We start from the raw sequence: 21,420 nt of genomic DNA, 5'->3' as shown, positions 1-21,420 counted from the left end.
TGTCCTCGGGAGCTCTCTCTCTTCTTTTAATCCTTCAAAATGCCAAAATGAGCTTCATCCAGCCTGAAGGTTTGCTTTTATAGGGGTGGGAAAGTAGAGGTAAGGGAGGTAACTTTCCCGCTCATAATTAAGAGCGAAATCTGAGCCGTACAATGTTCATCTAGCCGTAGAACGTGCGCGGGAAAAGAGACGCCAGACTCCATAAATGCTCCATTGTGGGATACGAGGCGCCAGACGCGGGTCATAGGGCAGTGAAAAGACGTCTGTACGTGTGAAAACAAAGGAACATGTAAGAAGCGTGTAGACGAAGTTAAAACTTGGTTATTAATTTATGGTTAATAACTCAAGTGTTAAAGGGGCTATTGTGAGGTGCCGAAGACCCAAGAACCCGAGGACCCGAGGAAGGGAAGCTCGAGACATAGTAAACAAGGGAAAATAAAGGAATAAGGAAACTTACCCGAGAATACCCGAGGATGAAGTGGCACGGGCATTGATGACATAGGGGATGTATTGCGACTAGCTGAATGTGGCAAGATAACTTAGAAGGTTGCATTAAATGTCTGGCAACAACTTTTCTGGCCGCATTAATTAGAAAGTACCGACTTTATCCGTTGCATTAATGTAGACGTGACCTGAACAGTATGGAACGCAAAGTTAGGGCTTTGCTCCATTACCGACGGATAGGTGTCGGGGGAAGAAGCTTAATAAATTGCAAGGTGTAGGGCTGAGATGAGAGGAGCCAAGGATATAAATAGGAACCGGAAGATACAGAGGGGGGACTTTTTGTTGTTGGACCCTCTCTACCAAAATATATTGTATTTGGATCTTTAGTCAGGGAACTAGCTAGGAGAAACTGAAGCTGGTTTATGATTTTTTGGTCCTTACAAGAGCCTATTTGTGTGAGGAAAATATGGGTCGAACGGTATAGAAAATTACAAATTTTTATAGTAAAAACAATGGGGAGAAGAAGAGTCAAAATAAAAGGAAAATGAAGGGATGGAGAAATTATAAGGTTAAGGTATAGAGTAGGGAGGAAATAAAAATGTAAAAGTAAGTAAATATAGAATAATGTGTAATTGTAAAGTGGCAAATCAATAAGGATAAAAATAATTAAAAATGAGAGAAAATGTTGAAAATAAGTTGATCATATGATGCCGATGTGGTTCAACAGGAGCATAGCAACATTAAACTCTACGCTTTAGCATTTAGATATATAAATTTCAAGACATTTAAAAGTGTTTAATTATTTATTTTAAATTTTTTATTATTAGCTATAATATTTTATATGTTGATAAAAGATTTGTGCATTTGGCAGATAACTTAAAACAAATTTGTTAAATACTTTTACTGTCTATTGTGTTATTTACTTTTAATTGTATTATTTAAATAGTAAGAAGAAATGGTCATGGGATTTTAATTATATTTTATTCTTCTATTTCACCATCTTTCTTAGAAAAGACATAAGAAAAAAAATTCAATCAGTAAATACCCATCTTGTCTTTTATTTACAATATATATTGCTTTATACCTTTTATGGGGATCAAAAACAAATACTAAGAGTTGAAGTAGCTAGGTAATTTTTTTTTTTAGAATACTAAGTATTTTTAACACACATATACGGGGAGAGGGGAGAAGGTTTGACTTGCATAGTTAATTTATAATATCTAAAGGGTAAAAACTCCACAATGGGAGGTCTAAACAATTGATTACAAAGTGATAAGAAACAAGAGAAGTTGTTTATTGATATAGAAACTACTTTCCTGAGGTACAAAGGGTTGGGTTTATAGCTAAAAACTCTTAGTCCTATTCTGCTATCACCTTTTTCTCTCTCTTGTTATTCTCTAAGTCTTCACTCTTAGGTTTCTGAACCTTCTTCTTGTCGCACATCCCCTCCTTTTACAAGCACATTTCCCTTCCTTCCCCAGTTGACTTGCTTCTAGCTAGATTCAGGGGATACTTGTCCCATCACTCATCTGTTTTGCCATTCTTTCATCATGAAATAGGACTTTTGGAGGTGTTTTTACTGTTCAGGCTAATCTACAAGAATTTAATGTGAGAGAAATTAGGTAGAGAACATCTCATTGATGCGGAAGTGACTGCCTCTGTGGTCCTTATCCTTTCGCAACGTTTCCCAAGGCAAGTTTGATGACGGTGGTATTTTGGACAAAATGGGAATTGGTTGCCAGTGGTTCCTTACGTATTTGCTATAGGAAAATTACCTCGAATAGGAGCCTTGGTAATGGTAGCTAACTCGAATCTCTGTGGAATCTATTTTCGGGAGTTACCCTTTATTCCTCAGGCTTTTTCACTCCTATTTACATCTTTGGGCTGGGCCCATCTTTTAAGACGTGATTTGCTAGGCCTTTGGCTCTTAGCCCGGGCTCAAGTTCATCCCCCCCACACCTTTAAATTCCTTGTTCTTGAAGTTGGAATATACATCTATCTATTTTAATATAAAAGTGTATATACATACATACATACATACATATATATATATATAACCTTATTTAAATAAATGTTTTCTTCATTTATTGCATATACTTTAATTTTTTATATTATCATTGTTGATTTTTCATGGGTATAAAAGTTTTTTTTTTTTTAGCCGAGATAGAAATTCTACTTTTATCTAATCTAAGTATTTATATATGTGAAACTTCCTCTTGAAAACTTGAACCTCAGCCCTTACCTCCCATAGCATAAGAACTTATACTTTTGGAGTAATTATCACACTAAGGGTACGCGGTCGTAGATTTAAAGATTTAAGTTGCTAACTTTTTAGCTAGCATCATAAACCTTATCCCACCAAAAAATGAAAGGATAAATTAAAGCAAACTCTATAATTAAAAATGTGTTCTCAAAATTTTTTGTTAAATGAGTTCCTCAGAAGGCTTCTGAAGCCACTCCTTTTCAAATGATTAAAAAAAACTAGTCTCATCACAAGTGCTTCGCACATGTGGTAAGCCTTTTTTATGAGGTTTAGTGTCATGATTTTTCATTTATCCCAAATTTAAAGCTTACAAATTTGCTCACTTAGGAGAGTCATGAGGCTAGCTGAGAAAAATGAACAAATTAAAATAAGAGAGATCTATAAAATGAGAGATTTAAAGATGCATTGCCCACTTTTATAAAAATGGTAGAGCAATTAGAAAGAGAGAGACAAAGGAGAAGAGAAAGCAATACAATGAAATTTATTAAAAATTTAAAACATTGCTTCTTTACAAGCACAAGGTAAACAATTGAACCATTGCGGTACCTAAATAATTGATACTTCATAGTTTGAAATTTGTTACTATATTTGTGGTGCTAAGGTTTGAATTAAGACTTCCGTGGAGCAAAAGAGGTACATTTTAGGTTTATAAGGTGTGAGCAATACTTGTTTTTGATATTGTGCAAAACAGGTACAAATTTGCAAAATCCTCAGTGTCAAGCTGCCAAAAGAAATAGTACATCAGTACACTTATTTATGGTAAATAGAGCATGGTATTTAGACATATTTAGGATCTATTTGAGATCCTTTTATTTTGCTAAAATTAAAATTTTTTTGCTGAAAGTACTATAAGTAAAAGTAAATGTTAGTTGAAATAGTATAGAAGGACCCATAAATAGTACTAAAAAATGCAGTGAGACCCATAAATAATAGCAAAAATAAACTAACCAAACAAACATTTAGCTCATCATTGTGATTGGAAACTGAAAGAAGGGTTCCCCTCTTCTTTTGGATAGGAAAGGCTTGATGTTATGATAAAAACTTTGGTATTGTCGTGAAGCTGCACTGGTTCAATTATTGAGATTTGAGAGTGATCATATTATGCAAAAACTAGAATTAGAATGATTAGGACCGTTACATTGGGATAGTGGGACCAACATTGCGAAAAGAGCGTATAATATACTATTGTTCATTCATTTATTTATTTAACTTGGATGAAAGTATTTAACTTTTAAAACTTTCCTTAACGTGCAAAACTCCCCAATTGAACTTCAGAATTTTGACAAGGATGGCATCAAAATACTGTCCTGTCTCCCCAATGTGCAAATCCAGTTAAAGATCCATTAGGAAAACATTTCACCTTTGGGTAAATGGGTTATCAAACATTTTTCTTGCATCATTTAAGAGCAAAAATGGAATCCAAGCTCCAAGTGCAAGTTAAAATGTATTGTAGCGAAGATGGTTCTTCCTACCAGGTCAATATGAAGTTTATTTATTTATTTATTTATTTATTATTATTTTTTTAAATACCAACCAAAAACAATTGCTTGAATCATGTAAGAGAGAAAAATGGGCCTGCCTTTAAGGAATTCTCTCTTGGCTATGGCTACTGGCAAGTTATTCGAACAATGATATGCGGTAATTAGCAATCCACAGGAGTAGGGGAAATTATCATTTTATAATTTTGTTTATGGCTTCAACGTTGTTACAATTAGCATTTGATCAAGCAACGAATGCAAATTGTGTAGAAAGTGCCTGAGTAATGAGCATATATAATACTATTGGCGTGTGGGCAAGGGAGTTCTAGTGAAAGGTAACAATTGTTAAGTAACTATATACGAAGCATTTTGTGGCTGCTGAGGAAATAGATGAGTGTGAAGGGTGGTCTAGAACGAATTGCTCTTACAATTGATTGTGCATGTGAAAGCAAGTTCGGATGCTTGACATGGTATAGGGTTTTGAAGGATCGTAGACTTTTCATCCGCAGATAGACCAATTGGAAAATGGGTTATTAGTTTTGTTAAAACTAATGCCCTTTGCTCAATGCTTGAGGATGCATCTGCTGAGATTAATGCAGGACAGCAATGCAACAGCGGAGCAGCACCACTTGCACACAATTTCAGCTACAAGCAATGCAAAGCAGAGGCATAAAAAACAGAGCATTAGTGGGCTTGCAAGGATGTGCTAGAGACCATTGAAGCTATGCCTTATCATGAAGTGTTCATATATAGTTTTGGATATTATAATATACGTGGCTTGTAGGAATGGTCTGTCTTGTAAATGCTATAATACCATTGTATAGTTTAGGATTGTTAGAAATAAATTTTGCTGAAAATTAGGGAATTGGTTATTTGAGACACGTGTATATATATAGAATAAGTTGCGTGTATCACATTCATTTTTCTGAATCAATAAAGTTCTGTTCTTCTATTTTAGAGAGAAAGTTCCAGATTTTATAAGTTTTGACCAACAATTATATATACTTTAGACTAATTCTCAAAAAAAAAATATATATATATATATATATATGCAAACTAAAAATATTGTTTTCGTTCCAAAATTTTATTAAAAGTTAAGTTTTAATCTCTAAACTTTAAAATGTATATATTTTTTTATCTATAAACTTCTGTAAATGTTTTACTCTACGTCCTTTGGTCTATATCAATTAGTTTTAATCCTACACGTCTTGAAGAAAAGCTAACATGGTATGCAACTACTACAATTTTTTATATGAATATCTGATTATCTCAAATTAGAAATCAAGAATTTTTGAGATTCAACTTATATATTTTGCCACTATTCAACTCGTAATGTACTAATTCACCTAGTGACTCAAAGCTTACACTAGGTCAAATTCCACTTTCGGTTCAACAACTATGATTTTTTTAACAATGACTTATAATCTATAATTGTCCTTTTTATGATATAGAAGGGACAAAGTATATACTTTATTTGAGGAGAGATAACCAGAAGAAAATGGTTTGGCTCTCTCCAAAGAAAATATTGACTCTACCAACTATTATATTATATTTTGTTTATCTGATGCTAGAGAACGCTAAGACTTTTATGTTGGTGGTTCAAGTTAATTCAACTGGAAAAACCTTTTATTTTCAAATAAAAAATCTAGGATTCAAACATTGTCAATACCAAAAACTCAAATGATATCTTGACCAAATAATAAATAACAATAATCATGGAGTGGATATCATGAATTAAAATTTTTTCCAATCTTAGGAACCAAAAAAAAAGAGGTATTTCCATGCTGTTTTGGTACTTTTGGATTTTTTTTTTTTTTTTTTTTTTGAGCTCATGTTTTTGGACTAAATTAGACTAAAACACTACGTGCTAGTTTCTGACTTTTAGTGAGAAGTTCCACTGTTTTATCAGAGACATGGATCTTTCTTTGCTTGAAAAGAGGTATATCTAGTTTATCTACCCCTAGTGAGCATAGTCCTAGAAAACTTTCAAAGGCCTCAGGAAATTGGTTTAGGGTCAAAGGCCCAGGATATGTGGATCTTTTGCCCATTAGTCTAGCTCTTCCAAAGACGTGCGTTGAATGGGCCAAAAACTGTGGCTCTTTTGAATGGCCCAGCTTCGAATAATCTAAATCTCCTTCCTAAATCTGAGACATAATTGTGTGGTAAGTGTAATCTGTTTAGAATAAATAGCTGCCTCATTCTTTTCTGCCAGGGTTTGTAGTCCACCAATGCTACCACCCATATAATAGAGTATCCAACTAGGCCAATCACTGACTACCACAGAAAACGAAGTTTGGGCAAACTGAACTTTTGAAATTTTGGACATTTTGGGGCAGCTTAAACAGCAGTCATGGTCCCAAGATGACATGGTATTCATCACAGTTCGTGCGGGCAGCTTTTAGGATATAGGCTTCAAATTTCATTTCAAGTACGTTTTATTTGTCTCGTCTGACTAATGTGTCAAGCGGATCTTATTCTTTTGAATATCAATTACCATTGGAGCTAAAGAAGCATATAGAATTTGTGAAAGTAATTCAGTATTTCTCATTAATTATGAAATTGGATTAGAGCTCTGTGCATATTTGTTTGGTTTTACAATGTAAAAGTTATATTGATAGTATAATGTAAACTAATAATTTTCCTTCTCTTCGACTTTTGCTTTTCTTCTTGTCTATTAGAAGATATTAAGGCTGCAACAGTTGGTATTAAGAAGCAACATGTCGTTTTTGCATTAGTGTTACAAAGCTACAAGTCGCATATCAGTATTTATTAGTTAATCAGTTACAGTTTGTTTTACACGCGTTCTCTTTGTATTGGTGGCTTATAGTTTGGATAATTCTGTTAGTTACTACTCTGATCTATGTATATAAAGACACAGCTTGTAATCTGTTGGCAATATTCAAGATACACAATTTTCTCATTCACATTGTTTCTCTCAATTCTTCATCACCATTGTCAAAGATCACCATTGTTAAAGATCACAGCTTGCACCAATTCTAATATTGTCTTCAAATTGTGAAAACCTTTATAAAGCGTGCATGATCCAAAGCACAACAAACTTTCTTAAGTGGATTTTGAAATGAACATAAAATGAAAAATATAACGTCTAAATAAAAGTTATGGATCATTCCATAAGCAAAGAGTTTTGAGTATTTTAAACTTAAAAGTTATGGAATTTGAAATGTTACCGGCCTTGCACAATTGAAATCGATGCATGATTCACAGAACAAATTTCAGTGTTGCTATTAATTGGGTTTTCCTTCACGACAGTTCTCACATTCAAGAAACCTGGTTGCTTGGGACAAGGTAGAGCTATGCTTTCATTGCTTAACATTGTGACAACTTCAGACATGGTAGGTCTATCTGCCGCACTTTCTTGAACACAGAGGAGAGCTATGTTAATGTATCTGAGTGCCACATGCATAGAAGATACATCATTAAGTAGAGGATCCACCAAGTCCGATCCTCTCTCACTTGTCCATAATTCCCACGCCTTAAAATCAGGAGGAAAAAAGAAGAAGAAGAAAAAGAAAAGAATAATCAATTGAAAGTCAGAGGAAATTTGGTCAGGGTTCTAAGGTATTTAGAACAAGGAATTTTTAATTTATGTAACCGGTACATGTGTAAGTAACCTCTTTCATATGTAACACATAATCGTATAATACCCTCTTGAAAGCAAGGGACTTCATATGTATGGCACATTTTTTCCCCCTAAGGATTCCTAGATAGTTTTCATTTCATTAATAGTGATTAAATAATTTTTTCAGCAAATCCCAACTAAAAAATCAGAATTTAAAAGTGATTGGAAGTTTTTACAAGTGAAAGTGCAAATAGGATACTTACATATCCAAGAAGATGGCAAGAGTCGGTTAGATAAAAACCAGTGTTCTTTTGACCACTCACAATCTCTAACAATAAGACGCCAAAGCTAAAAACATCCGATTTGATTGAGAAGAGGCCTTCCAGAGCATATTCAGGAGACATATAGCCACTAGAAATCATTATCAAGTAAAAAGAATTAGTAGTTTCAAATTTTTTTTTTAAATGTATGGGCACATGAATAAATTCATGTTTGTTATTATGATTCAGAAGTTTCTATTTATTTTACTTACTAAGTGCCAACAATCCTATTGGTATTTGCTTGAGAGTCGTTTCCTCCAAATATTCTTGCCATTCCAAAATCTGATATTTTTGGATTCATGTCACTGTCCAACAAAATATTACTGGCCTTAAGGTCTCTATGAATAATCCTGAACCGGGAATATTGATGAAGATAAAGAAGCCCTTGAGCAACTCCTTCAATGACTCGGAGTCGTGTTTTCCAATTTAAAATCTTGCGCTTTTCTGGATCTGATTTACATAAAATGAGTAAATTGCAATGCACAATTAGTAGCACACATTCAAAGGACAATAGCACAAAACACAATTTTATGAAAACTTCAAAATAGGAGAAACTACAAACCAAAAAGGAAGAAATCCAAGCTTTTGTTGGACATATACTCATAAACAAGTATCTTTTCATCCCGTTCAATGCAGCAGCCCAAAAGTCTAACAAGATTCTTGTGTTGGAGCTTGGCGATGAGCATTGCCTCATTTTTCAGTTCCTCCCAACCTTGCCCAGATCTTTTTGAAAGCCTTTTCACAGCCACCTCATCCCCTTTCTGTAAAATTCCCTGAAATTCTTGTGCTTAAACTTAATTAGTTCCATTACTACTAGGGAGAACGTTAGCTCACTTAAATCTGAAGAATTATACTTTGTAGGCTTTAATATCATAGTCAGAAACAAAACCGGCATGTGCCTGTTTGTGCTTGTTAACACTTACTAAGATGGCAAAGTTTAGTCTTTTATGTACAGTCCCCTAAGCATTGCGTTTAAGGATATTGAATCATACCTTATAAACGGGCCCAAAACCACCCTCTCCTAGCTTGTTTGCATCTGAGAAATTATCAGTTGCAGCAGAAACACTTTTTAAACTGAACAATGGCATTTTGACTTCCTTTTTCTTACCATCTCCAGGCTTACTTACTTCAGAAAGCTCAGAATTTTCTGTTGTTTGGGTCATGCCCACATCTAACTGTAACAAATCCTCCCCTGAATAGTGAACAACAAATTTATACGGTGTTAATTAAGGATGTAAATTTTTATTGCTTAAATAACTATTCGAGCAATTCTTTACTCACCCTTCTTTCTGAGCTTTCTCCTCACATAATAAAACAAAAGGCCCAATGTAAGCATTGCTAAGGGAGTAGACATGGTCAGTACCAAAATTTTCAATACTCCGAATTTGAAATTCGTACTAGAGATTGAATTGTTATTTACTGTGTCTATTGAGGTTTGATTCCTTGAGTTTGCATCTGAAAAAGTAAATCAGAGAAATAAATAATGTATGCATCATTACTATAGGTATCTCCTCAAAGTTCTTTCAAAAACAGAAGATAAATAATTGTGCTAAGAAGAAAACACTACTGCAATACTAATAACTAATTACTAACAAGTCTTCAAATTTCTTACCTAGCTTGTCCAAATCCGCAGTAGCAAGTTTCAGATAGAAATCAATTCTGTTTATGTCATCGGCTGAGTGTTGTTTCAGGTTCAATAGAGCACCATGCCATACTAAGCATTGAAGCTTGGGATCTAGCTTGGGATCTCGCTTGGGATCTAGCTTGGGATCTTTGGGACCTGGCTTTATGTAATAATAAGCATAAGCAACACAAGAACAGTTGTTCAAGCAAGCCGATTGGCAGTCAGTAGGATTGGCTGTCTCCCGATGCTGCGGATTATCAGGCCAATCAACTATTGACATGTTAAAAAACCCATCTTTCTGAACATCAATATTCTTAGTGCACTGCAGAGCAGTTTTCCTCAAACAGCCAGTACTGGATGAGTTCCCATTGCTCCAAGCATCAGCAGAAACAGGTTTGAAACCTGTCAAACAGCCACATGGTACTTCAGCAGTTTCATTGCATACGCTAAAATCTCCGCATAAATAATCCCCACACCTAGATGACTGTAACGAATGCCACCTTTGATCATCTTCTGACCACGACTGCAGTTTAAGCTGTCCGTACACATCCAACACCATTTTTGAAATTCCAGAAGTGTAATTAATAGGCCAAGTAATACCGTACCCGTACCAATTACTGTAGGATAAAACCCCAAAAGTATAGATTGAACTAGTCCAGTATACTTCAGACCCATTCCTTACAGTTAGCTGATTCCAAGAACTCAGCTGTAGGGAGAAAAGACCAGGAGCTGGGTCTTCCGTACTTTTCCATGATGTTGCCACAAAATCTAATTCAAGTATCATTCCGGGAAAAATAGTATCAGTAGGATAGTCAAAGCTTTGCCAGAAAACCTCCAAGACCTTGTTTGTGACTACCAGATTACCTGTATCCAATAGCACGGCATAGGTACCGTTTCCAGCTGAAGTGTTGGCCATCATGTATGTCATTCTGCCATCAGATATTACAAGATTTCCATCCGAATTAAGAGTAAGAGCTGCAGAGGAGTTTGGGAATGGGTACTCTCTGTTTGCAACCCAAACAACATTCTGCTTAGAAACTTTCTTGAATCGTATTCCCAAGTAATACTTTGTTGAATTTCCAGGAGTGAAGAAACCAAGTTCGAAGATTCCATTAGTGGATACAATGGTCTCGGAGGTATTCAGGGAATGGCCAGGTTGGATGGTATTTGTGATAGTATCATTGGTGGTAGTGTTGGTGGACTGAAAACGAATGCAGAAAAGAAGAAGCAGGAAAGCAATAAGAGGTGAAATTCTACTAATCATGTTTGTGTAAGGCAGCTATGCCAATTTGCAATTTGCAGTGCAACCTGGAAGGAGACTCTAAAGTCATTTGTTGGATTGAGGCGGAGACTTAGGTCAACCATGATACTATTCGTCCACGCGGTTTGTTAGAGATTCGTTTCTTTAGATAAAACTGAAATTTTTTTTCTTAAATTACTATAAGTAAAAGTAGAAATTAACTGTAATAATACAATAATTTCATGACTTATAAATAATAACAAAAATAAATTAAATAACAAAATAAATTTAACAAAAATAATTTTTTTCAAACACACCATAAAATAATAAAATTTGTGACTGAGAAGGCTAGTTATTTTTGTCTGATTAAAACTTTTAACTGGAACCATCATCATTGTGGTACAATTCTAGATTTTTCAGGAAATTCATTTTTTGTTTGAATGAGTCTGTTTTAAGCTTTAAGCTTTAAGTTTTAAGTTTTAAATTTAAGCTTTACCTTTTAATTTTTTACTACTTTTAAAATCTTACTCTTTTTTTTTTTTTTCTATTTTCTTTAAAGTTTTCAACATACAAATATTTTAGTATATTTTCTTTAAAATATTTTGGAGAAACTTATCAAGGTCATGTTAAACAGAAATCAAGTAAAAAGCAGTTTGAACAAACAGTCATTGAACAAGAACAATCGGAACAAGCTTCAGTAGTTGAAGGTTCTAGCTGCAGAATCAATAGAATAAAGGAAGTACAAAAACGACAGTAGTTTAATTCAGTTCTCCTTACTTTATACAGAAACGACTTACAGTTTAGCTCATTGTAATTTTCCTTTAGTGTTTACACGTGCCTCACGTGCTTGGGTTAGTAAGATTTTCTGTTTTGTTTGTTAAGTTAGTTGCACAACTTTAGCTTCTCTGAGTTGTATATAAACTTCTCTTCTGATAATTGAAACCCTAAAAATTTTTGTAGTGATTGGACTGAAATCACTTTCTGCAGAAAACCATATCTGTGATTTTCAATCAGTCGAGTCTATTTCTCAATCGATCGAGAAAGGTAGATCTTGACTTCTCTTTTTTGCAATCAGCTGGACTTTGAAATCTTGAAACACACTTATTTAAGCACACTCTAAATACTTAGACTAGACTTGTTTCGCTCTCGGTTTGCCAACACAATACAACCATGATTCTAAATATTTAATCTAAATATTTAGAACCTAACAATATTATGTTATAGTAATACTTGTGGTCCTAGAAGAACCAAAAAGTTATCAAAGAATAATTATTGAAGTGATTAGCTTTGTTTTACAAAATAATATCAAATCAATTAATTTAAATTTTCTTATTTAATTAGAGTTTGCACCCGTTGTGGAGAAAAATCACAGCTTTGTCTCCGTAGTGTTAAGGAAATCAATTTGTTGTGGAAAAATACGATTTTGGTTTTTTTTAGCCATGTGAACAGTGCATCTGTGCACTGTTTATGAGATCCACAAATATCACTTTTTAGCAACTCTTTCATTAAAAATGGGTCTCACTGTACTATTCACACATTTAAAAATTATTTTGTTACAGTATTTTTCAGTTTTCAGTTTTCAACTGTATCCAAACGGACCCAAAAAGTTAAAATATGGGTTATGCTAGAAAAAGACAGGCTCATATCATTTTCATCGATCGGCTGGAAAATGCAATGTATGTTATGGCTCTCTATATCACATTTTCATTTGTTTCAATTGAGGCATTTAGTTTTGAAGTGTTTAATGGAGTTTTCTTGGACTTATGATTTTGTTTTTTTGTTTTTGTTTTTGTTTTTTTTTTTTTTGCCGGATGACTTCGAAGTTGGAATTATGCTTACATTAGTTAAGTCTTGATGTTCATTTTCAAATCAATATATATATATATATATAAATATAAATAGAGACCTCATGTGAGAGTGTATGAGGCCTTGCCATGTGGCACTCTAATATTGCATTTAACATTTTTTTTATCTTTTTTCATTATGTTTTTTTAACTGTTACCTAATAGATTATAGTAACTTATTTTTACTATTATATAAATTTAGCAATTTTACCTCTTTTTATTAAGTATTTTTTACTGTTACCTAATAGATCATAGTAACTTCTTTTTACTATCCTGCCACATGGTACTCTAATATTGCATTTAACTTTTTTTACCTTTTTTCATTAAGTGTTTTTAACTGTTACCTAATAGATCATAGTAACTTATTTTTACTATTATATAAATTTAGCATTTTTTACCTCTTTTTATTAAGTTTTTTTTATAGTTACTCAATAGATCATAATAATTTCTTTTTACTATTATATAAAATATGGGTTGTTCTTGACAATTAGATCCATTAGACCAAAATTAATTCACTATAAAATACACTACCTTTTAAATGTAGACCAAACCTTATAAAAAACTCAAATCAGTTCACCTTACATATTATGACCCAAATTTGACCATTTTCACGTGTAAATCAATGCAAAAACTCTTACCCTCTTACAAGCTCTCTTCTTCCTCCCCCACGTATAGCTGATACTTCTAGAAAATCTCATCCTCATGAAATCATGTCTTCATTTTTCCCCAATTTCAATCCAATATGCTTTTGTCTAATAATAATGTTCTATGCAATTTATGCAGACAAATTCTTTGTCATTGACCAGTGCAACAAAAATATATATAAATTTTAAGATCCCTGAGGTTGCTGAAATAATTGACAAATGCATATTTTTAAAATTTATAATTACAAAAAAGTCTAATAAATATCATATACTATCTTACAAAATGTCATTAACTTAATATTTTCTTAAAAAAATTCAATGATAGGAATGGTAAAAAACATGATCCTATACAAGAAATACCAAAAATACATGCAAAAAAAAAAAAATTCATAGGAGGATTTATCTTTAAATATTATGAAGACAATAGTAAAGATAAAATGCATTGAATGAGATTCTACGAAACAAGTTTATTAATCATTTCAATTTATACTCATCATTTATGTAAAAAAAAATCATACAGCATATTATTTACATTAAAAAAATAATACATATTAATTTCAAAGTTCATTGCAAGATGTAAACTACTAGGGTATTGCAATAATAAGTAATATTGACATAACAATAGGTTTGTATTACATTTTATGCGTACTTTGTGAAACGAATGTCAAATCACAAGTAAAATCATTTTGGTATGCAAAATGTGAAACAAAAATAAATCTTTCTATCCCAAAGTTAGAGGCACTCACATTAACTACATACTCTCCAAATATTTATAATATATTTATCTCACTATAACTATTATATATATACAGTTGCAAACTACTTTAGATACATGATTCAAATTGAAGTTTTTGATGCAACTATCAAAAAAAATTTTGTGATATTTGATTGAGATGTCGGGAAAATTCTAATTGAATTTACAAGATATTTTGCTGAAAAATAAATTGGGGTACAACTTATTTAAATAATTGTAAAAATATTGATATTAGAGAACGAATTCCACGTGATTTGAAAAACAAATTAGGAAAAAAATGGATTTCTCTACTTCATTTGATTGAATTCAATCTAAAAGATGGTTTTGAAAATTACATAGTTGCTAAGATTTTTTTATGCACCTTCAAATGATAAAAAGGTATGGAAGAAAAAAAAAACACAATTCAATATACTATATTAATTCTTTTTGCTGCACTATTCTAAAATTAACAAAAAAAAATATTTAGAAAAAAACTGTAACATCATTGAAATTTAATATAAATGCAAATACTATGAAAAATCTTAGCGACAAAGTCCAAACTTTGTAAGATCCAATTAAGAGTCTCTCGATGCCAATTCATTAGTGATTAACACAAATGATGCAACGAAAGGAAAAAAAAATGATGAAAGCTCAAAAATTAAACAAATATGGACGGACTAAACTTCAAACATTGAAGATAGATAAACTGATGATGATAACAAGCATCACCATATATACCTTAATAACAAAGATTGAAGAAAAAAAAAAGATTTTGTAATGAAGCTTTTTATTACATCATATAATAAAAATCAATAATATAGAATGAATTAATATGCTTTTATCAACTTTTATTATACAGTATTACTCTAAGTTGTTTTAATTATTACTCATTACTTGAACAAAATAATTATAATAGATATATATGAGCAATTTATAATTCTTACTTTTTATGATGAACTCATTACTAAAAAAGTTTTATGATAAATATATTATAATATATGTCTAATATTTTCCAAAAATAAATTTATATAAAACATTACAACAATAGTATCCGTGCATCGCATGAAAAACTTACTAGATAATACAACTACGTAGAAATCCTTGGTTCCGTCGCTTAATTTTCCCCCAGACGTTTCAATTCAACACATTGCAGCGTAGCTTCTATTTCGGCATTTCCATCATTTCTTTTCTTTTTCTAATTTGATTTTTCAAATCAAAGAGAAAAGTAATAGGTTTTTTGAGAGAGAAGGCAATGAGAGCGTGATAGGCTGATCGCAAGTTGAAAATCAAAGGACTGAACACGTTCGTCGAGCTGTGGCATATAATTTTCATGAAAATATCAGCCAAATTAAGATTAACCTATTAGTCTATTAACGTCACGTGGAGTTTTTTTTTTTTGAGAAACAGTTAATATATTGTTGTTTTTTTACACATGCGAATCCCTACTTACCCCTTTCTTATAGAAAAAGGAAGTTTCTTTCTCTTTTTTTCTTTTGGGTTCTAAATATGTTAAATGGAAATTTTATTTTCTTTAAAGAAATAAATCAGGTTTGACTGCTAACTGTTTAAATTATCAATTTTGATTATCAAGTTCGTACAAGATCAATAAAAAAAAGCCTGGAATTCACAATTGTAAATCAAACACACATATATCACCACAATTCATACAACAATAAAAGTAAATAATAAATAACACAAGTACTTAAAAAGTTTTGAAGAACTTCTTCAAAAGAAAAACTACTCCAAGGTAAAGTAGTAAACTACCCCAAGGTTGTTACCGTCTAACTTTCAAAACTTTATAGCTCGATTATACATAATCAAGCAAACAACTTACATGTTGTAAGTTGTTACCAGTCTTACTTTCAAAATTTCATAGCTCAATTATATGTAATTAGGCAAGTAACTCACTTATAGGTTCTAATTAGCTCAATTGATAAAATCTTTTATTACTGTAAAATAAGAGATTCGGGATTTGATTCCTCCTACATCAAACAACCTGCTTACTTACAACACAATGATTGTAGAATTTCTAGAATTCCACACAATCTTCCCACCAATGACTCATTTGTGACAATTTGGAACTCCAAAATAAATTCAAGCCATTTGCAATTGGCAAAACTTACAAACCAATGTAATAGATTTTCATTTGACTTGTCTCCTTGAGGATCTAATATCCCAAATGAATGATCGTGTGGGTTAAGCTAACTCTACACTAATAACTTAGCCCAAAACTCCACCAAAAGAAAAAAACTCTCTTTGCTCAAATATTCTCAAATATGCATCTATTTTAGGTAAATTAGTTGATATATTAATACAAAAATTATATTGTTGTGTACTTATCAAAATAAAAATAATATTGTCGTGATTAGTCCTGGTGCAAATGTGTATTTATAGGCTCACATATATTCACTCAAAATTAAATCAGAATTATTACTTATGAATTCACATTAATGTTATATTATTAGATACCTAGGGGTAAAATAATGGCATGTTTTCTCCTCTCACATGAATAATAAATTCCACCGTGAGTTTAGGTAGTGAGACCGCTACTATGTAGAAGGAAAGAGTAAATTATTATGGTATTCCTAGAGTATTAATACACACACATATATATACAGACTATCTATTGTCATTGTATAAGTTTATAAAATTAAAGAATGGGAGTTAGAAAGCATGCTACTAACTCTCCATCAACAAATTCAAATTCCTACACATTTTCATCTCCCAACCCACTTTAATCGAAATAATAATAAAAAATTACATTTCCTTTATTAATTAATATTAAAATTCATCAATATATATTACAAAAGACCGTAATATTCATTCAAACTAAAGTGGTATTATAACATGTATATTGGTCTCTGCCAAAAAGCCAAGGTTTTCCTCAAGGCTCAAGCCATGCAGAATTATATTCACAATCTTAACAATACTAGTCCACATTCTTCTCATCATCATTAGTCAATGTCAGTGCCTCAGTCTTGTAGGTTACTCTCACACCAACACAATTCAAAGCAGACACAACGTCTTTTCCAAGTCCTTCTATATCTAGAACCATGATGTATGGGCAAAGAAACTAGGTTCCCTTGTTTAAATTTATCCAAAAAGTGGGGCAAAAAAAAAAAAAAAAAAAAAAAGAATAAGAAGACATGGCTCCACATAAGCAGTGGACACAAAAAATATCACTTGAAATGTAAAGTCCTTGTTTAGGCAGTGACGAGCTGCTTATAGTTTTGCAGTTCTCTACAGACAGCAGCAGTTTGCAACTGCTTTTGTCTAAAATTTTTTTTTTTTTTTTTTTTTTTTTTTCAGCGAAACTGAAAGGAAAAGAGCCTAAATTAATGGAAACACTTGCTCTTCCCTCACTCTTTTATTGTCTCATTGATTTCTCAACCTTCTTGCAATTCTGCATTGCAGTTGACACCATTAGTTCTGGGCAATCAATTAGCGGTAACCAGACTCTAGTTTCCTCATGCCAAGTTTTTGAGCTAGGCTTCTTCTCTTCAGGCAACAACAAGAGCAGATACTTGGGCATATGGTACAAGAAGACCCCAGGGATACTTGTGTGGATAGCGAACCAGAACAATCCACTCACAGATGCATCTGGAGTTTTCACTATCAGCAACAATGGAACGCTTATTCTTCTCAACCAAAGAAACCACACTATCTGGTGATAGTGTGGTTACCGGGCATGACAACAGTTGCTCAGCTTTTAGATTCTGGTAACCTTGTTCTTGAAGACAGTGTTACATCAAGCTCTAAAAGCTATCTGTGGAAGAGCTTTGATTACCCACTTAACAAATAGTTGCTGGGCATGACAATAGGAAAGGACATGAACAATGGTGTAGACCGATTTTTGACATCTTGCAGAGACTCAGATATTGCATCTCCTGGAGACTTTACATACAAATTTGATTATGAGGGGTTGCCTCAAATAATTCTTAAAAAAATTCCGCACTGGGCTATGGAATGGAGTTCGATTCGGCGGTCTTCCTGTGCCTGTTAATCAATATTTTGTTCCCATATTAGGACTTCAAAAGGACGTGGTGGGAAATTTATTTGAACCTAAAGACAAGTTGAATAATATGAAGATAACATTGAGTCAGTCAGGCATCCTGCAAGGCATTTTATTGAAGGAAGGAAGCAGTGAATGGACCATTATGAATGCAATTCCAAATGACTTGTGTGACAATTATGGACAGTGTGGTGCCAATAGTGTTTGCACAAGTTACAAATCATCATCTGCAAGTGTTTGGAAGGTTTCATCCCCAAATCACCAGAAGAATGGAAACAACTCATTTGCTCAAGTGGATGTGTGAGGAGAACTCCGCTGGACTGCCAGAGGAAAGATGGTTTCATAAAGCTTGCATGGGTGAAATTGCCTGACTTGTTGGAGTTTTGGTTAAATAAGAGTATGAGCACCTAGGAATGCGAGGCGGAGTGCTTGAAGAACTGTTCCTGTACAGCATATGCAAATTCAGCTATTAGGGGAGGAGGCAACAGTTGTTTGATCTGGTTTGGGGAATTGATTGATATTAGGGGGTACAGCAAAGAAAATGATATTAGTGGGTATTCAGAAGAAAATCCTGGGCAAGACATCTATATTCGACTGCCTGCTTCAGAGCTTAGTAAGTGCACTTATCTGCTCTATAACACACTGCTTCTCACATGTTAGCTTATTTAGGCTTTGTAAAAGCCTTGGCCAACATGGTGCAGAAAGTCTTATAATCTGTAGTAGAATACAGTTCAATTTAAGTTCACAGGTTATAGTTTTGTTCATGCTTTCATTAGCATTCTCAATTGACTTATAATAAATCCTGACAAGTGTAATCAATGATCTAATACATTTACCAAAAAGAAACATGAACATTTCAAGCAAAATGAACAAATTTCTTAACTGCTGTCTGTTCTAGGATCAATCCACAAATCAAATACGAAGAAAAGGCTGGTGGTCATCCTAATGGTATCAATCATTTTTGGATTGCTTACTTTGGGGTTGGTTTTTAGTTGTATTTGGAAGGCAACAAATATAAGATGCAAGTATGCTCATCCATTTTTCCTATATATATACACTCATCCATTAAAGCAAGATCAATTAAAGAGGGCATATTAAACGGTGCTTAAACTAAAATTAAAAAGCAGTTCCTGAATAGGTAATATATGGATTCAATAGGTGAAAGAAAGAAAGAAGATGTAGAGGTACCTTTATTTGATTTTACAACGATTGTTACTGCAACAAACAAATTCTCTCAAGCAAATGTGATTGGAGCTGGTGGATTTGGTCCTGTGTATAAGGTAAAAAGGATTCTGAATTTGTTATACAGGTCACAAATTGTAAGGTGATATTATGCAAATTCAAAAGGAAAAAACATGCATCTTTATGTGATGATTTGCAGGGACATCTATGTAATGGGCAAGATATTGCTGTGAAGAGGCTGTCAAAGGATTCAAGACAAGGTCTTAAACAGTTCAAGAATGAAGTTGTTCTCATTGCCAAACTTCAACATAGGAATCTTGTCAGCCATTTAGGCTACTGCATTCAAGGAGATGAAAGGATGTTAATCTGTGAGTACATGCCCAACAAAAGTTTGAATTATTTCATTTTTGGTACAATTCTCCGGACCCTTTATGTATTATAATTACTTTCCCTCTTTTATATGTTGTGCACCTGTGTTTATGGCCTAATATGTATCTAATAGTCTTCCAATTGATTTTCACCAAAAAAAATTAAAATTAAAAAACTAAAAGAACTAAAAATAGTCATAGATGGAATCATGGTAACAAGGGAAAAATTATATGCAGAACAAAATGAAAGTGCACTGCTGGCATGGCCAAAGCGTTATGACATTGTTGTTGGAATTGTGTGAGGACTTCTCTGTCTCCACCAGGACTCTAGACTTCAAGTCATCCACAGGGATCTGAAAGCGAGCAATATTTTATTAGATATCAACTTGAACCCAAAAATATCATATTTTGGCTTAGCAAGAACTTTTGGAGGGGATGAAAGTGAAGTGAAGACAGATAGAGTTGTTGGAACATAGTAAGTAATATAAAAATGGAACTAGATTCTTGCTTGTCATGCTATGGCAAATATTTCATCAATGTGATCTGACTCAAATGACACTTCCTTTCCTCATAAACATGGTGTGAAGGGTGAGGTCATGTGTTAAAGATATACTGACATGCAACTCATCAATAACAACAACAACAACAACAACAATAAAGATAATAGAACTTATATTTGATGGTTTCATGCAGCGGCTACATATCTCCTGAATATGCAGTTGATGTTACATTTTCATTGAAATCCGATGTGTTTAGCTTGGGTGTGCTTATGTTAGAGATAGTGAGTGGCACGAAAACAGAAAGTTTTTTCATCCAGATCACCACCATAACCTTTTGGGATATGTAAGTGGAAAATTATCTCTCTCTCTCTCTCTCTCTCTCTCTCTCTCTCTCTCTCTCTCTCTCTCTCTCTTGGTGAATTATGTGAGTATCTGGATTGAAATTGTTCCAAGCATGGTTGCTGTGGAAGGAGGGCAGGGCCTTGGAACTATTGTTTACCTGTTTAGAGGATTCAGATTCCACATCTCAAGTACTAAGATGTATTCAAGTTGGTTTACTATGTGTTCAGAAGTTCCCTGAAGACAGGCCGGCAATGTCTTGTGTGCTTTCTATGTTAACGAATGCGGAAGCGATTCTACCTGAGCCAAAGCAGCCTGGTTTCTTCATAGAAAGAAGTTCCAGCAATGCAGGTGCAACATCAAGAAATGAAGAATCCAGCATAGAAAATGCAGTGACTATAACTATGCCGGAAGCTAGATAGGAATTCATAAATAGCTTGCCGAGGAGTTATATGTGAAAGTTTTACTTTTATCAATTTGGGTTTAAGGGGCGTGTTTGGGATTAGAGTCTTTGGCATCTTTTTTGCTTTTAGAAGTAAATGTACCATTTGGGTGGTCATAGTTGCTACTTGCTTGAGTGCTTTAAAGCTAAACTAATAAGCTTTTTCTGTATTTTCTTTAATGGGAATGGATTGACCATCATAGCTATTTCTTATCTAATATCTAAGTAATTAAGACATCTACTTATGCGCTTCTCTGGCATTTTGTTCTGAAACTGACATATAATCCATGGATCCTATTGAAAGTTTACAGAGGTTTGAATCACAGAAGCAGAAAGTACAGGACCAGAAGAAGCAGAAAACAAAGATAAAAATGACGAGACTTAAATGCAGAAGAATAATTCTATTT

The 21,420-nt window shown here is 33.2% G+C and overlaps 2 protein-coding genes and 1 pseudogene across 2 annotated transcripts; 2 read left to right on the top strand and 1 right to left on the bottom strand.

Annotated features, from left to right (window-relative positions):
- Positions 1-7,187: 7,187 nt before the first annotated feature.
- On the bottom strand, positions 7,188-11,034 carry LOC142638439 (G-type lectin S-receptor-like serine/threonine-protein kinase At1g11300). Its single transcript, XM_075812474.1, has 7 exons — positions 9,698-11,034; positions 9,367-9,540; positions 9,078-9,277; positions 8,648-8,858; positions 8,298-8,535; positions 8,029-8,176; positions 7,188-7,678 (listed from the first exon to the last, which is right to left on the bottom strand). Exons 1-7 carry the CDS (start codon positions 10,971-10,973, stop codon positions 7,370-7,372), a joined length of 2,556 nt encoding a protein of 851 aa, XP_075668589.1. The 5' UTR covers positions 10,974-11,034; the 3' UTR covers positions 7,188-7,369.
- A 5,950-nt stretch (positions 11,035-16,984) lies between these two features.
- On the top strand, positions 16,985-19,354 carry LOC142638431 (S-locus-specific glycoprotein S13-like; annotated as a pseudogene).
- On the top strand, positions 19,328-20,993 carry LOC142639526 (G-type lectin S-receptor-like serine/threonine-protein kinase At4g27290). The gene is made up of 5 exons (XM_075813687.1): positions 19,328-19,462; positions 19,564-19,732; positions 20,150-20,207; positions 20,426-20,513; positions 20,802-20,993. The coding sequence occupies exons 1-5, from the start codon at positions 19,328-19,330 to the stop codon at positions 20,991-20,993; spliced, it is 642 nt and encodes a 213-aa protein (XP_075669802.1).
- The last annotated feature ends 427 nt before the right edge of the window (positions 20,994-21,420 follow it).

Source organism: Castanea sativa, chromosome 6 (genome assembly GCF_040712315.1).
Source record: "Castanea sativa cultivar Marrone di Chiusa Pesio chromosome 6, ASM4071231v1".
NCBI classification, from domain to species: Eukaryota; Viridiplantae; Streptophyta; class Magnoliopsida; order Fagales; family Fagaceae; genus Castanea; species Castanea sativa.
This window is presented reverse-complemented; position numbering and strand designations above follow the sequence as displayed.

What these genes read in the sequence shown, in the direction of transcription:
- LOC142638439 (XM_075812474.1), bottom strand. Translation starts at nt 10,973, where the DNA reads ATGATTAGTAGAATTTCACCTCTTATTGCTTTCCTGCTTCTTCTTTTC. An exon ending in GTTTTGGGCCCGTTTATAAG is followed by an intron (nt 8,859 to 9,077) that starts GTATGATTCAAT and finishes CAAGAATTTCAG; the next exon opens with GGAATTTTACAGAAAGGGGA. An exon ending in CTTGCCATCTTCTTGGATAT is followed by an intron (nt 7,679 to 8,028) that starts GTAAGTATCCTA and finishes CCTGATTTTAAG; the next exon opens with GCGTGGGAATTATGGACAAG.
- LOC142639526 (XM_075813687.1), top strand. Translation starts at nt 19,328, where the DNA reads ATGGATTCAATAGGTGAAAGAAAGAAAGAAGATGTAGAGGTACCTTTA. An exon ending in GATTTGGTCCTGTGTATAAG is followed by an intron (nt 19,463 to 19,563) that starts GTAAAAAGGATT and finishes GATGATTTGCAG; the next exon opens with GGACATCTATGTAATGGGCA. An exon ending in AGATGAAAGGATGTTAATCT is followed by an intron (nt 19,733 to 20,149) that starts GTGAGTACATGC and finishes ATTTTGGCTTAG; the next exon opens with CAAGAACTTTTGGAGGGGAT.